The 17,848-nt window shown below is 34.8% G+C and overlaps 1 protein-coding gene across 2 annotated transcripts in view; it reads left to right on the top strand.

Moving 5' to 3' along the window:
• The window catches only part of GLRA3 (glycine receptor alpha 3), a 176,727-nt gene that overhangs the window by 29,061 nt on the left and 129,818 nt on the right, over positions 1–17,848 (top strand). For both annotated transcript variants that reach the window (XM_004088566.3, XM_003257993.4), the window contains exon 2: positions 12,382–12,509. In XM_004088566.3, the coding sequence (XP_004088614.1) occupies positions 12,382–12,509 (128 nt within the window). The remainder of the gene's footprint in view (positions 1–12,381; positions 12,510–17,848) is intronic.

Raw genomic sequence — 17,848 nt, 5'->3', positions numbered from 1 at the left:
GAGATGACAAGTAGGCAGTTGGACCCAGTAGTTTGTAGTGCAGGGGAATTCATAGCTCGAGATATAAACTGAAATTTCTCAATGTACTCTATACTATGTCTGAAACTATTAGACTGGATAATATCACCAAGGGATGTGTCATTAGAGAAAAAAAGTCTCAATATGAATTAATTGGATTTAGCTCTGTGGAGGATATTAGGATCTTGACAAGAGCATTTTATTGATGGAGTGGTGAAAGAGGCTGGTGTGGATTCAAGAGTAAATACAGATGTTGCTCAACTTATGATGGGGTTACATCTTGATAAACTCATCATAAGTTGAAAATATCCTGAGTTGAAAATATATTTAGTATACCTAAGCTACTGCACATCATAGTTTAGCCGACTCTACCTTAAACATGCTCAGTACACTTACATTATTAGCCTACAGTTGGACAAAATCATCTAATACAACGTCTATTTTATAATGAAATGTTGAATTTCTCATGTAATGTACTGAAAACTGTACTGAGAGTAAAAAACAGTGTAATCTGTATTATTTTAAGCCAGCCATTGCCAGTTTTTTAACAACAACAACAACAACAAACAAATGGCAGCCCAAGCCATCAGAAAGTCAAAAAATAGTAAGTTGATCATCATAAGGCAGGCATAAGCATCAGATTCCACAACGGAAAGTCAAAAAATAGTAAGTCAAATCATCATAAGCCAAGCACTGTCTATATACAGAGAGGAATTAGACATTGTGAGTATGTGTAATTAAAGTTGTGCTTTTAAGAGAAAGGGGCAGGTGGCTGAGACAAGTGATAGAGTAAAGAAAGTTTTTTTTGGGGGGGGTTGGTTTTAATAATACAAATAAAAGCATGGTTTGAATGCTTATAGGAATGACTCTGTAGAGAGGGTGGTGTTTATTGGAAAATAAATGAAATCAGGAGAGGCAGTGTGATTGAAAGGAAGTGTTAAATCCATTTGAAAGTGTGCTACACAAACTGAAAAGGAGACAGAATGTCTGGTGTAGAAATCAGCAAAACCTCACTTTCCTGAATTAATTAGCCAGTGCACTACATTGAGTTATGTCTATTAATTACAAAAATTAATTATAAAAAAGTAGCTAAAATTAATCTTCTTAAAGTCCATATAAAATCTATGAAAAATTTTAAATTACTATCAATTGCACTTATAATTTTTCTTTTTGCATGTTTACTATGATGTATCAAGTCTATTCTCTATTTTTCATTTTATCATCTTTCCATACTGCCTTCTATACATTTTCTTCTGGTTTGCTTTCCAAACAAGTAATTCTCTTTTTAGCTATGCCTAATCTGCTGTTAAGATAATTGAGTTCTTAATTTTATTTCATTTTTAAATTATGGAATTGCCATTTAGTTATTAATTATAATAGATTTCCATGCTGAAATTCTCAGTTGTTTTATTTTTTATCTACTTAAACCTATAAAGCTTAATCACTGTGACAAATTCATCATCTGAATCTTTGGTTTATCTATTTCTATTTCACATTTGTCTTGAGTTTAAGATCTTAAAGTTAATTCTCTTTTACTTTTTTTCCTGCTTATTTATATTACATCCCAGATGTTGTACATGTGAATCAGATAAAATTTGAGGTTTAGAGTGATACATTCTTCCTCCCAAAATGATGTATTTAATATGTTTGCATTTATTTAGAGAGGTAAGTTGCTAGCAACCTGGGGTTATTATTGCATTCCAGCTTTCAAAATTGAGAGGATTTCGAGTAATACTTATCTTCCTTCTAAGGTTCTGTATTTCTGGGTCATTCTTACTAAAGTTGAATGCTTAAAAGTTGTAATTCTTTGAGATCTCTAACTCATGTGAGTTCGCCATTTTGGTGAATCCTAGAATGCAATTTTTGTCTTACTAAATCCATAAAGTTTTCAAAACTGGTGTTCAGGTTGTTAGCCTCTCAGTTACGACTTACGGAATTTATTGCCACCCCAAAGGGACATGCATCTCCAAATATAGGGATTGCCTTCGAATTTCTTTTTACCTAGGTCTTAATCATGTCGTTTTTCATTGGTGTTTTTAGCACTGCCATGGCACTTTTTAAAAAACCTTTTCTAGTTGCTTTAAGCAGAAGCTTTGGTTTGTTTTAAAATGTAGGCTTTTACTTTCAATATTTGAGTGGCCTAGAAAAATTGCTAACTTTTCTATATACCTTTGTTTCTTCATCCGTAATCTATAGGTAATTATGACTAATAACATTATTATGATAATTAAATGATATGTATATTAATCCTGTGCCTAAGATATCAGGAAGCAGCTATCATTTATCTTCGAAAAATTAAAATTCCTAAGTCCTTATTCAACTGCAGGTAGAAATGAGGTCACTTCAAAATAATAATCATATTTCACTGGCACATTGCTGACAGTGACAAGAATCAAGATCCTAGTAGCCCATTGAGTTTTAGCTATTTCTTTGTCTCCAGAGGTGTTTTAAAAGTCTTTTTTTTTTTTTTCTTTTTTCAGACAGTGTCTCACTCTGTCGCCCAGGCTGGAGTGCAGTGGTACTATCTTGGCTCACTGCAAGCTCCACCCCCTGGGTTCACGCCATTCTGCCTCAGCCTCCCCAGTAGCTGGGACTACAGGCACCCGCCACCACACCCGGCTAATTTTTTGTATTTTTAGTAGAGACGGGGTTTCACCGTGTTAGCCAGGATGGTCTCCATCTACTGAGCTTGTGATCCACCCGCCTTGGCCTCCCAAAGTGCTGGGATTACAGGCATGAGCCACTGCACCCAGCCTTAAAAGTCTTTTAAATATTCTTCCATGCTGGCCTTCTTTTTAAATTATTAATGTCCAAACATTAACTTAAGGCCTACTTCACTGGCAGTGTCTTCACTGCAATGATTCTTTTTCTTAGCCACTATGATTTAGTTTGAAATACTCGAAACATCACATATTCCCAGATGACCAAGTTTCTCTTTAGTTCTCCCTATGCTGAAGCATAGGGAGATGGGTAAAACGCTCATGTCTTTCATTCTGTATCGTATTTCTCAAACTGTGGCTAGAAATATCAATTGCTTATGTTACTTACAAATTAGAAAAGCCCAAATACTAAATTTTGTTTCACAAGGGCCCATAACTCTACAGGACTGGCTCATGGAGGTAGTGAATACATAGTAAACTCTCTTTCTCCATCATCCCCCAAACCTTCCTTGCTTCAGGAGCCTAGGCACTGATTTGTTCCCCAAGGGTCATTCTTCCCTCTGCGCAAATAACTTTTGAAAATAGATACATGGAACATTGTGGCCCCATGTCTCAAGGTCTGTCTCAAACCCACGTTATGTTTCTCACCTTCAACTTTCGTATTTTCTCTCAAAATTTCAAGGTGTATTTAGCAGGGATACTTATTGGCAATTATATTAAAAGTCATCATAAAAGCATCTGTGTTTATTGGCTATTTTCATCCTCCAAAAGTGAGTGAATATATTTTACTCCCCTATCATTTTTTTTTTTTTTTTTGAGATAGGATCTCACTCTGTTGCCCAAGATGGAGTGCAGCGACACAGTCATGGCTCACTGCAGCTTTGTCCACCAGGGATCAGGCAATTCTCCTGCCTCAGAGTAGCTGGGACTAGAGGCGTTTTCTATCTCTTCAGCTAATTTTTGATTTTTTTTGTAGAGAAGAGATCTCGCTATGTTGCTCAGGCTGGTCTCAAACTCCTGGACTCAGGTCATCCTCCCACCTTGGCCTCCCAGTGCTGGGATTACAGGTGTGAGCCAATGCGCCCAGCTATTACTCTCTTATCTTATTGGATATTGTTGTTAAATTTCGATGTTCTGTTTCAATACTTGAATGAATTGGTTTCTGCCAACATTTATGAAATTAAAGTTTCTGAACTTTCAAGTAGCATGTCTTTATATAAATAAGAATATATAAAATACCTGAGTTAAAAAAATTCATTGAAGGGAATGTGTATGAGCCCACACAGAGTTTCCAAGAAAAGTTAATAGTAAATGAAATACTTGGTGCAGCACAGAAAAGAAGAGTGAAGTGTGGGAGGCAAGCTAATTACCACAGATTTTGAGGAGATTCATAAATAAAAGACTATTCGAAAAAGTTAAAGCTGCTTCCTTCCAAAGTACTGATCATAGCTAATTTGCTAACAATCTTAGTAACTTGCTATAAATACGTCAGCTCTGTTGAAACTAGGAGGTTTAGACAAAATAGAAATGGCTTTGATGGTAAAGTTTCTTATCCAAAATTCATTCTAAATTAATATTGGGTTTCTTTTCACTGTCTCTTCCTACCCTGAGTTTTAAAAAACTTAAAAAAAGTTTTCGAATACGTGTGTACAAATGATGTGGGATATTTAAAACTTAGAGTAGGATGCCAAATTGGTTATATGGAGCCTCATACTATGTATTTATTACTGTGAGTTCCCTTAAATGACTAGTTTTCTAAGGGCTGTCTGCTAATGTTCACATGGTACAAGGCTCAGATATTACTGTAATAAGAAGAAAGTTTTAGGAGAAATATATTAGAGTAAGAATTTAGCTGATAGGAAGTCTTTCTGTAAGCAAAGCCTCCACCCCTTTCAGAAAAGGAAGGGGCCGGGTGCAGTGGCTTATGCTTGTAATCCCAGCAATTTGGGAGGCTGAGAAGGGTGGATCACGAAATCAAGAGATCGAGACCATCCTGGCCAATGTGGAGAAACCCCGTCTCTACTGAAAGTACAAAAATTAGCTGGGCGTGGTGGCATATGCCTATAGTCCCAGCTACTCTGGGGGGTGAGGCAGGAGAATCGCTTGAACCCAGGAGGTGGAGGTTGCAGTCAGCCAAGATCACGCCTCTGCCCTCCAGCCTGGTGACAAAGCGAGACTCTGTCTAAAAAAAAAAAAAAGAAAAGAAAAGAAAAGAAAGGGATAGACTATGTAAAAATGCTTTTTAGCCAATAACTCATTGTAAATTTGCCAACAATAAATTCTTTTGTGTAAAAAATATGAATCTTTAAAAGTAAAATCAATTGCCCATAAGCAATGGAATGAGTCTGTATCATTGAAGGAAACATCAGTAGTACTTCAGTCCTTTCAGGCTGCAAAAACAAAATACTATAAACTGGATGGCTTATACACAACACAATTTATTTCTCCTGGTTCTTGAGGCTGGGAAGTCTAAGATCAGAGCACCAGCAAATTGTCTGGTTTTGGGCCTGCTTCCTGGTACATTGACCACTCTCTTTTCACTGTAACCTCACATGGTGGAAGGGGCAAGGAAAATCTCTGGGGCCTCTTTCATAAATGCACTAATCTCATTTGGAGCCCTTATCACCTAATCTCCTCCCAAGGGTCCCCACTCCTGTTACCATCAACTTAGGGTTTAGAATTTTAACATATGACTTTTGGGGAGTCCAAAATTCATGGCATTGAGACCATAGCAACTCATAAAGAAAATGGAAATATTAATCTTTTCAGAATTTTCTCATTTTATAGGCGTCAGTCTGTAGAGTTTGGTTTTGATTCCTGTTACAAAACATAAGGATTTTGCTCACACCATATTAAGAAGGGAACCAACGGATCATTCACTTCATTATCTTCTCATTTTTCTGCTCCTGGTCACTTCATAAGGAGACCACACAGAGTAATCGGCTGAACTGTGAACACTTTAAAGATTCAGATTTGTGTTTTATATACTTTACTGTTTGTAGCACAGTGCTTTGCATCTAACAAATTACATAAGAACTCAAAAATCATTTTTGCAATATATACCATATATTTGATTATATTATGGTATAAGAAAGGATACTTTTACATAATAAATAAATACACTATAATTTTATTAGTAGTAAACTTTTCTCCATTTATAAAAGGCTTATAAAAGTTTGTGTATCGTACTTTAAAAACAGTTTATCATCTCTTACATATTCTTCCTCCATCCCAGCCCAATGTATATTTCATGTATAGTTCTCAATACATTTATCAAATTATATCTGTGCTTTTATTAATTTTAAGTGCCATGTCAAAAGAACCATAATTTCGTGTTTAATTCACATTTATGGTAAAATATATTTTTAATTTCCAGTATTAAAGAATAGAAAAAAATAATGGGACATTTGACTATAAAATATATAACTGTTTTTAGAGAAAGCAGATAATTTTAGTAGATTTTCTGCAACCAGATGAAATACTTCACATCTTTCTACAGGTATTTACCAAAGATATATCTTCCATCTTGGTCTATGTTAGTGATAAAAGGTAGTATGTTTTCCTTCCTCCAGCTTAATTTAATTATTAATTGCATAAACAAGGAAAATTTATACATTAGCAGAAACTATTTTAACAACATGTTGATCTTTAAAAAGTTAAACACTGAGGTTATGTATATATACAATATAAATATATATGATTATTTATTTATTTATAATTTTTTTCTCTTTGAGACTATTCTAGGCATGATGCCAGGCTCTTTGCAACATGTCAATAATGGCTGTTAAATAAATAAATGAATGAGCTACTACTCATAAAACTCTTGTCCTCTATTAAATGGATTTGTATATATTCCCACCCCTGGTGAATTAGTCATGATTTTTACATAATATACTTGGAAGCAAATATTTTTGGCAATGAAAGTATATTTCAAATAGAATTTTTACACAACTAATATCAGATCAAATTTCAGGAAAGCAGTTATTGCAGTAGCTCAATTATTGTTTTTTGAATACATCAAAAGAAATGAAATAAGATTTAAAATATTAATAACAATTTTTAACCTTCAAAAACATTAAGAATGAGTTTGTCATATTTTAAAAAAACTATATTGCTTTTTAAATTTAGTTATTCAAAATGGATAATTGGGTGCTGAGAGTGCTTGCTAATAGGGTTTGAAATATTCAACCAGGAATTTGGGACAATACAATTATAGTGAGCATAGTATGTGGTGTGTATGTGTGTGTGTGTGTGTGTGTGCATAAAATTGTGTTGTATTTTGATTAACGCTGTTACCTTCCTATAAATGTCCAGAATTCTAGGAGTTCTTAAGCAACATGATCATATACTACAGAAAATGCAAGCATCACATGGCACTTAACATGCCAGTCCCTACCACTACTTGTATTTGGAGTAATATTTTTTTAAAAAGTATACAGAGATGACATCTCTACATCCACTACTGGAGAATTTTTAATACCTTATTTCTCATATTGGTTCAAATATCAAACTATTATAATAGGTGGTTTCAATGGATAAGTGATTGCTTAGTATGAGATGAGAAAAATGTGATTTTTTGATTTTCTTATTCTATTTTAATATTAACGTTCAATTGTAACATTTGGAAAAATATTTTAGAAATGAGTTAATGAAAACTAGAAAAAGACAGACTTTTGCAAGATATGATTTGTATGAATGACCAATTTAGCATTGGTCTGCCTAGATAAATAAAATTACTTTTTTGTCAAAGTTGTTGGTAGATAGTGAAAATCTTAAATCTAAAATTAATGAAGATTTAATCTTAATTAAATCTTAGTCTTTTATTTTTTCTTTATTGTGCTAATACTTGCTATATCTGAAAATATATATGAAAAGATAGATGATAGATAAATAGATGATAGATAGATAGAATTATTTATTACTGCCACAAGAATAACAGTCACTTAGAATATTTACTCTACAGTGTTTGGACGTGTATTATAGGAAAATCCTAAAGACAGACTTTGCATCCTTTCTTTTAAAAGCAAATCTTGGCCAGGTGCAGTGGCTCATGCCTGTAATTCCAGTGCTTTGGCAGGCCAAGGTAGGAGGATTGTTTGAGTCCAGGAGCTGGAGACCAGCCTGGACAACATAGTGAGACCCCATTAGGAGGCTGACACAGGAGTATCACTTAAGCCCAGAAGTTCAACGTTGCAGGGAGCTGTGATCATGCTGCTGCACTCCAGCCTAGGCAACAGAGCAAGACCCTGTCTCTAAATATAAATAAATAAATGTAAATTTTGACATCACTTATGAAAAAAGATATTTTTTGAAAGACCTACAAAATAATATCATGATATGCAGTTGATACCATGGGAGTAAATAAAATTATTCACAAAGAGAGCAATGGAAGAGCTCCAGAATGGAGCTGTGAGGGACATGGTTATTTAAAGCAAAGATATAGTAAAACAATATAAAAAGAAGTCTAGGAAGGCATTATTACAGAGTGACATCAGCAAAAATAGTAGAGTAAGAAACACATAGTAGAGTAAGGACCTCCATAAATTCTCTTCTTTATGAAAGCAACAAGAAAACTGGCAAAAAAAAATTGTGAGAATCAACTTTTTCAAAAGTCTGACAATTAGTCAGAGGCTTGTAGTGATTCCTGAAGTTGTATATTGAAGAAAAACATTTTTCTCTTAGTAAAAACAGTGGGATTTGTGGCATTATAATTTCCTCAATTTCCCACCCCCTCTCTTCAGCTCCGTGGTGACAATGTAAACCAATAGCCCCAAATTACAGGAAAAGTCCACAATCTGGCAGCCACCAGAGGGGACACCGTGGAGTCTGAACTCCTTTAAGGCCTTATTCTTTAAGAATGATCATTATTTAACTTGTCTGCAGGTTTTCTGGAAGACCCCATTTGCAAATCTATTTTTCTGTGACCTAACTTGGAGTTCACCCACCGCCAAAAGCCTTTCTCCTGAAGAAGTTTATTTAAAACATTTAGAGTCATTTTTTTAACCTCACAGGTGCCTAAGGCAATCAGTAATAGTGTGGGCACACAATATACTTAACAAAAATTTTAAATGGAAAAGCATTGGAATGATATATCCATATGGGTTTGGAAAAACTGCATATATTCCTGGTTATCTGGAAGGCCACACATATGGGCTGAATATTTTTCTCCCAACACGCCTATGTTGAAGTCCTACCTGCCAGTACCTCCAGACATGACTTTATTTGGAGGTAAGGTTTGTTACCTTACCAAGAGGTAATTAAGGTAAAACAATATGCCCTAATCCAATATACCTCGTGTGCTTATAAGAAGCTAGAGCGGACATACATAAAGAAAAGATCATACAAAAAAACAAGCCAACAAGGGAGGGCCTCAGAGGAAACCAACCCTGCTGACAACTTGATCTTGGACTTTAGAATTGTGGGAAAGTTAATTTCTGTTGCATTAGCCACCTGTTCGTGATACTATGTCATGGCAGCCCTAGCAAAGTAATACACCCAGGGTTGTGCGCATGCTCAGGAAAGACCTGAAAAGACCCTTAGCGCTCAACTCTGGCTGACTTTTAGGCCTCACACAAGTGAAAGTCAAGTCTAGAGTAATCAGCTACCTGCCATAGTGTTGAAAGTATGACCCCATGACACAGAACCCCCAGCAAATACTGAGTGACTTATTGGTTCTAGAAATTAATAAAATCCATGTTCAATTAGTAGCTGATCTCTAAGCTAACCAAGTAGATATTCTAATGGTCACATATTATAAAGAAAGTAGACTTTACAGAATTAGTTCAGAAAAGTCCATTTAAAAAACAGCAACAACACCAAACTCTGGGGAGAAAAGACAATATGATTTCCATAGTCACCACAGTATATTACTTAAAATGTCCAGTTTTCAATAAAATTTATAAGTTTCTCAAAGAAACAAAAATATATGGACCAAACACAGGAAAAATACAGTCAATAGAAGCATGCTTAGGGAAGCAAAGACATTGCAATTACGAGACAAAGACTTGAACTATTTTATGCACATTTAAAGAATTAAAGGAAACCATGTACAAAGAGCTAAAAAGAAAGTATGATAGTGTCCCACCAAAAAGGAAATAATAAGGTGATAGAGATTATAAAAAAAAGAACCAAAGAGTAATTCTGGGGTTGAAAAGCAGCATGACAGAAATGAAAAATTCAATAGAATGTTAGTATTAGTTTCCTATGGCAACTGTAGCAAATTACCACAAAGAACAGAAATCTATTCTTTAACAGTTCTGCTGGCCAGAAGTCTGGAATCAGTCCACTGAGTCAAAATCAAGGTATGAGTAGGTCCGTGCTACCTCCAGAAACTCTGGGCAAGATTCCATTCCTTTTCTCTTCCAGCTTCTGGTGGCTGCCAGCATTCCTTTGCTGTGGCCACGTCACCCCAATTCCTGTCTCCATGGTCACATTGCCTTCCCTCTTCTGTCTCTCATCAAATATAATTCTGCCTCCTTTTTATAAGGATAAATATCCTTATAAGGATGCTGTTGTATGTATCTTTATACATACATATATCCTTATATGTTGTTGCATATAGAACTGCCCATGATAATCTAGGATAATTTTCCCACATTCAGTGCACAATGTGAAGGATTGTGGTTCAGTATACATAGTCATCTAGTATTTTTTTTTGAGACGGAGTCTCGCTCTGTCGCCCAGGCTGGAGTGCAGTCTCGTGATCTCCGCTCACTGCACGCCCCGCCTCCCAGGTTCACGCCATTCTCCTGCCTCAGCCTTCCCAGTAGCTGGGACTACAGGAGCCCGCCACCACGCCCGGCTAATTTTTTTTTTTTTTTTTTTTTTTTTGTATTTTTTAGTAGAGACCGGGTTTCACCGTGTTAGCGAGAATGGTCTCGATCTCCTTACCTCGTGATCCACCCGCCTCGGCCTCCCAAAGTGCTGGGATTACAGGCATGAGCCACCGCACCCGGCCGTCATCTGGTATTTTTAAAAGAGAAGGAGGCAGAGTATTATTGGTTCAGATCAAGATAAATTGGTACATTTGTTGGTAGGAAGAGGTAGAAGTTTATTTTCTGATAATTGAAAGGAGAGATTTTGCAAGGGAAATAAAGAGAATGGTTTAGAAGCAGCAGCATGTAGCTACAAAATCTCCAACGATGCTTTTCCACACTATTCTTGAACCATGGAATATAAACAAATGCTTCTTAATAGGACAGGAAAAAGTTACTTAAAACCAGATGGTAGAAGAAAGCTCTAGAGTCATTGAGAAGATAGGTTTTAAAAAACATATTCTTTATTATTATAATGATTTTTGTATTAGAATAAACTTCCCAGTGATCACAATGACAGTTTGGTTGAGCAATAATAATCAGAGATAAAGGATCATGAAGTCATATGGAGCCAACAGAATAGGGAGAAAAAACGCTTCCATTCTGGAAGAAAGCAAGAATGACAGAATGAGAGTCACTGGGGAAACAAGTGACTCAGAGTGCCCAGAACCAGACAGAACCTCTAGAACATGGCAATCGCTAATAGATACTGTTATTTGTGATTCTGTGCTTACAGAAATCTCATTCTCATATTATCACCAAGATTGATGAGATTTTAAAACTGTGCCCATGAATCACTGCATATATCCCTGTGGTAAACAACTTAATGGTGATGGCTCTAAGCCCCAATTTTACTTCTCACTAAAATCCTGGCAGGAGAAATCTAAGGAATTTACTAATTGATCTTGTTATGATCATATGGTGACCCAAATGGTTTGATTTGGCAATGTCCTGAGTTGAATGACAGAGCTAGGAGCATGTGATGACTGATGATCTTCAGGAAGTGACATCAGCTTGAACACATCAGTTGCAGTTTCACTTTCCTGAGCAAAACTCTGTGGATAAAAAGAATCATTTGATCTTAACAAGCAGGCCCCAGCTTCTGTTGGGGAAGGCTAGGTAAGTGAAGAGCTGGACAGGGAAGCAGCCTACACTGAGTTTCTAGGATAAGTGGCTGGACACAAAGGAAAAAAACTGGATGAAAAGAACAGAGGAACACACTATCTTTCCTGGACACAGGTTCTACTAATATAATATCCAGGTGCACATGGTACATTTATGGCAATTTCTCAATCTTGACACACAAATTTTAGATCTGAACAAAAGGTATTGTAGACTAATGACATGTAGGTGAAAGCAGAATAAATTCAACTTGGTGTGTTACTAATTCAGGAAGTACTCTAATTGAAGGAAAAAAACATTGTTTAACTTATTAGACAGAAGTTTTTACTGCTAAGAAAAATTCACAAAACCTGAAAGGTGATGTTTTCCCTCAATAAAAGCAATAAGATTGTAGTTCACAGTTGAATTTTCATATTTTCTTACACCTAAGGCAATAAGGATACATTTGGTTAAAAATTGCTATCAGAAATAAGGCTTTTGTAAACACAGATTTGAAAGCTTAATATTTTGGAAGTGGCCTTTGTTTTCAGGTTTAATACAAAAGAATGCCACCTCTGACAATTGGACTGAATAAATATGAACCCTTACAAGTATTGACTATAAATCTATAAATGTCTATCTTATTATAATCTTCACTGTATGATATCTAAAGTTTTATGTTTTGTTGCCAAAGATATTTAGCTCAGCATTTCTACTTTATATTTTTAGGTAACGATTATTAGAAATACTTCTCTTTGTAAAGTCTGTATTTTTGTTCTTATTTGTAGTTTGGTTGCCACAAAGGAAACAGATAGTGCAAGATCTCGAAGTGCTCCAATGTCACCTTCTGATTTTCTGGATAAATTAATGGGCAGGACATCAGGATATGATGCAAGAATCAGACCCAATTTTAAAGGTAATTGTTCTGTTTGCTACTTTATATTTGTGTTTTGAATATACTTCAACAAGGTACAATTTTAAATTGATTCCGCCAGAAATTCTAATGCTTATCTTCAACAATCTTCCAAATACTGTATTAGTCACAGAGGTGTCTTGAAAAAGAAATCCATTCCCATGTTCTCAGTTATCATAATTTGCCATCTTTGGCCCAGCTATGTTTTTTTTTCTTTCTCTAACTGTTATAATACTTCTTGTCTTGACCATTGATTTTAGGAATATACAAGAATGTACGTATCTTTTATTTCATTATTCTATCAGTCATCTAACTGGAATGAAAGCTTCTTTAATTGCTAGTGATAAACTTTCCCATCTTTTTAATCTGCCACTTTACAACTCTCTATATTGTGGGGAATCTAACCACTGTTGAATTTAACTATTGAGAAATAGGCTGGATTGCTAACTGACAGCCTTTGAAATGTATAAGACATTATTCCACCTACCAAATGTTTTACCCGAATTTCTAGGAAAGAATGTAATAGTCAATTATTTAAGAGTACCATTTTTTATTCTTCTGTTTAATATAGTTGTAAGTAACATGTTTATATAAGGATCTGTAACTTATCCAGAACCACAATATATCCTGTAATTTCACTTTAATGGTAAAATATTAGAAAGCTGCTTCCAGATCCCAACTTATTTAACATGTTCTTGAATATTACTTTACCCAATAAAGAAAATAAACAAAGTTAAAGAACATACACTTTTTTCATGGGATTCAGTTAAGCAGTTTCATTGCTAAAGTTTAAAAATGTGTTGCCTATAATTACCATTTTTCCTTGAATTTGTCCTTATGGAAGAAAAAAAGAAATCCTTAGCAGTGGGTGAAATAGTTAACTAGAATGGAGTAAAAAATATCAAGATTGGGTAGCAGGAACAAAAGAAGTAAAACTCACTGATAATATCTGAGTAGAAAATTATGAAAGGCTTCAATTTTTTTTTTTTTTTTTTTGAGACGAAGTCTCGCTCTGTCACCCAGGCTGGAGTGCAGTGGCGCAGTCTGGGCTCACTGCAAGCTCCGCCTCCCTGGTTCACGCCATTCTCCTGCCTCAGCCTCTCCGAGTAGCTGGGACTACAGGCGCCCGCCACCACGCCTGACTAATTTTTGTATTTTTAGTAGAGACGGGGTTTCACCGTGGTCTCGATCTCCTGACCTCGTGATCCGCCCGCCTCGGCCTCCCAAAGTGCTGGGATTACAAGCGTGAGCCACCGCGCCCGGCCGAAAGGCTTCAATTTTAAAATGAGTTTAATATTTAAATTGTGGATCACACTTCTTGATTTGTTTTTAAGCTTTCAACCATAAATATTTTTAACTTCAGGAGGAAAACACTGAGCACAAGCTGTGCAAAAATAGTACAGCTTACGGGGTACAATATACAAATGAAAATGAGAAACAAAAATAGTACAGCTTACAGGGTACAATATACAAATGAAAATGAGAAATTTCAGTATTATAATTATCTTTTCCAAATTGAGGGAAAGCAGTATTCCTGTGAATCTGCTGAGAAGTAATTAGTAATTGATCTTGAAAAATATGCAGTTGTCATTTAACTAAACCACAAGAAACATAATCGGGAATTGGCAGATTCATTACGGTAAGTCCATATTCAGTGATCCAGAAGTATTGCTTTCTTTTCACTGAAAATTAAAGAAGAAAATGCATTCTGTTTTTAAATGTCTGTGAATATTTAAAAAACATATAAACAGTCTCAGCAGATAATTTAATAAAACTGCAGATAAGTTACCAACCACACGAGAGTGGCCTCAGTGCTTTTGCCGTTCTCTTGGAAAGTTTAGTGTTAGTTTATTATTTTAATAGTTTAAAAGACAACAGAAACATTAAACTGTTTAAAAATGTGATTATTACTATTTATATGTAAGATCAGGAAAGGACCCCAGGGATTTGGTGTTGCTTAAAACAAATACTGATTCTTTTCTAAGTAAAAATGTATTCCTAAAACCAAGCTGATTACCAAGCCAGTTCAGAGTTGATTAGATTTTGGGGGAGACTAAAATTCATTCTTACACCCCAGTGTCACTAAAGGAAGAAAAAGAAAAAGGAAGATTTTCTCTCATTGTTTTTCAAAATATCTTTTGCTCTGAACATTAAAAAAAACCACAGGCTGCATTTGAGAGCCAAAAATAATATCAATTATAAAAAATAATAATTTAATGGATTAGTTTTTAGCTAACACTTTTGCTTTGTCATCTTTTGCAAGGGTCAAACATTATTGACTTCAACAAACATACTTATAACTCCACTCCCTAATTAAGCATATTCAACACTGTGTCATTTCATTGGATAAAATAACATCATAATCTTTTGACCATCATTTCATTGCCCAATATTGAAATATAAATAAAATAGTATTTATATGCTATTTCTTCCTTATGGCTATCAGGAGGATATTTAGGTGCTAACAAACTGAATCCAATACCTAACAGAAGATATTTACACAAAAGGAATGAGAATGATCAGCCCTGTGTTGTCATGTACCTAGGGGTCCACGTCACCTCAGGCAAAAATAAGCTCATCAAACATAGAAGTAGAAAATGAAGAACCTGTTCTCCTGATAATATTTCACTCATTTTTTCTCTGTAGTAGTTCACATGACTAAAAATACAATCCCTCGCCTTGTTGATTTTGTGCCTTTCCCCACATCAGTGTTTTTGGAAGGAATCTAGTTAGCTCATCAAATGAATTTAAAATTGGTGTTATGTATGCTTTCCCATCTAATTGTCAAAGATAATGAATTAATAGTAAGTGAGTTTAGAGACAGAATATTAGTAATACGATATTAAAGTTTTAAAAATGAGCATAGTTAGCTAAAAGAATTTTAAAAGAAGAATGGGGGCTCATGCCTCTAATCCCAGGACTTTGGGAGGCTGAGGCGAGAGGATTGATTGAGGCTAGAAGTTTGAGACCATCTCTGAGACACCCATCTATCCAAAAAAAAAAAAAAAAACTAGCCAGGCATGGTGGCACACACCTTTAGTCCTGGCTTCTTGGGAGGCTGAGGCAAGAGGATTGCTTGAGCCCAGTTGTTTGAGGTTACAGTGAGCTATGGTTGTGCCACTGCACTCCATCCTGGGCAACAGAGCAAGACTCTATCTCTTAAAAAAGAAGAAGAATGGGAATTGTGATACATGTAAAAATATATTACAATAACCTAAATCATTTGATCCTCACTTCTTCCTAAACACACAGAAACATAACTTACCTAGATAAGTAATCAGTTGATAGAAAGGTACTTATAAAATGTGAAAGCATTGGAAAATACCTGTATGTTTGCCCTCTCTGGAATTCATAAGTTTTGTAAAAGGCAAACATAAAATTTCAGTATGGACATTATCAGACAATTAACAGAAAAGAAATGGAAATGTTTAATCTCATTAGCCAAAAGCAAAGTGTATAACAATAATATTACATTTTTGCCTTTCAAATATTTAAAAATAAGAAATGTTCCAGCATTATATACATTATTATTAATTTATTTCTGGAGTAATAGTATAAAATTTGTGATTGTTTTCACAAGTATCTTTATATTGAAAGAAAATTTATTTTGAAGTCCATAGTGGGAAAACAACTATTGAAAAATACAAATGATTTTGTAAAAATGCAACTTTGATTTTGCTCCGTTCTACTTCTAACATTTACAAAAATCTAGAAGTAGATATTTTTTATTTAACCAAAATTATGGTGTTTTTATTGCTTTGTCATTTCTCTTTAAAAAGTACACTTTAAAAAAACTGACCTCTTGAAGACTAAGTAGTTTAATGTTATTAAAATGTACCACAGAAAAGTATAAATAAATAATTCTCTTAAAGCACTTTAAATTGGTATTGACCATGGATGAGACAGCCTCTTCCATCGAACATTATTTAAATCAATACTGAAATAAGTTAAAATAATTAGGTGCTTAACTCATTAACATTATCCTTCCTTTTCACTGATTAATCTGTTCTCTTCCCCTCCAAAATAGTATTAATTTATCTGAAACATTTTTGGTAATCAGATTTCTCCGATAATGATCCTGTGCCTTTAGGATAATTTGACATAAGTATAAAAACTACTTCAAATTTCTATTATATCTTAGTCCTATTAAATATAATGATTTAAAAACTATTATTTAAAAGGCATTTAATAACGATATATGGGTTTAGAAATGTTATGAGAGCTGCTAAAAAGAATTAGAAAGTAAAGCTGCAAATATCACTCAACTAGTTGATCATGCAATAGAAATTAGAATTTTGTCCAAGTCATTATTTCAAAAATTTGGTCTTGAGGAGGAGAAATGTTATGTATAGAAATGGTTATTTTTATGTTCACTTAGGCAAAGGTCATTGGTAAGGACAGTGAATTTGCATCTAAGTTTTGATGCTATCAGGGGTTCTTTGTGTTTTTTTCTTTTACCAACCTCATGTCAGATCTGGTTAGCTTGTTATTGTTTTATCCCATGATGTGGCTGAGAAAAATATTATGAGACATGGTAAAAGCAAAAAAAGAAAAGAAATAGTTATTTTTTATTTTGAAAATGAAAATAATAGGTAGATTCCACCATTTCTTTCTCAGAATTTGAGATCTTGTCTCTTTAGAAGCCTTTTTGGTTAGGGAAAAGAGCAGAAACAGAACTGGTCCAGTGAGAGGAAACACCATGTCCCCAGGCACAGACCACAGGTCGTGGCGCTCACTGGGCGGCACTGCCTAACGATGTTACAGAGTTGGAGGGCCAGGTTAAGAATTAAGGGAAGACTTAATAATCGTTGAAACTGGTAGTTTATATATATATATATACATACACACACACACATAAAAATTAAAACTTGAAAACTAAAGAGTAGGATATTCTAGCTTTGTCTCCATTCACTGAAAAACAAAACAAAATAAAATAAAATAGGTTTTCATTTTCAAGACAGGAGTAATGCCTATATATTTTCTGAGTTCTGGTTTTTCTGACTTTTTAAAATTAATAGACCTGTTTTAAAAAGCAGTTTTAGGTTTACAGAATAATTGATTGGAATGTGCATATTTGCCCTTTCCTCCCCAACAGTGTACCCTGTTATTGGCATCTTCATATTCATGTGGTATATTTATTATTATTGATGAACCAAGATTACTACACTATTATTAACTGAAGTCCATAATTTATATTAGAGTTCATCTTTTGTGCTGTACATTTTTTTTTTTTTTGAGACGGAGTCTCGCTCTGTCGCCCAGGCTGGAGTGCAGTGGCGCAATCTCGGCTCACCGCAAGCTCCGCCTCCCAGGTTCACGCCATTCTCCTGCCTCAGCCTCTC

The sequence above is a fragment of the Nomascus leucogenys genome, chromosome 7b (genome assembly GCF_006542625.1).
Source record: "Nomascus leucogenys isolate Asia chromosome 7b, Asia_NLE_v1, whole genome shotgun sequence".
In the NCBI taxonomy this organism is placed as follows: Eukaryota; Metazoa; Chordata; class Mammalia; order Primates; family Hylobatidae; genus Nomascus; species Nomascus leucogenys.
This window is presented reverse-complemented; position numbering and strand designations above follow the sequence as displayed.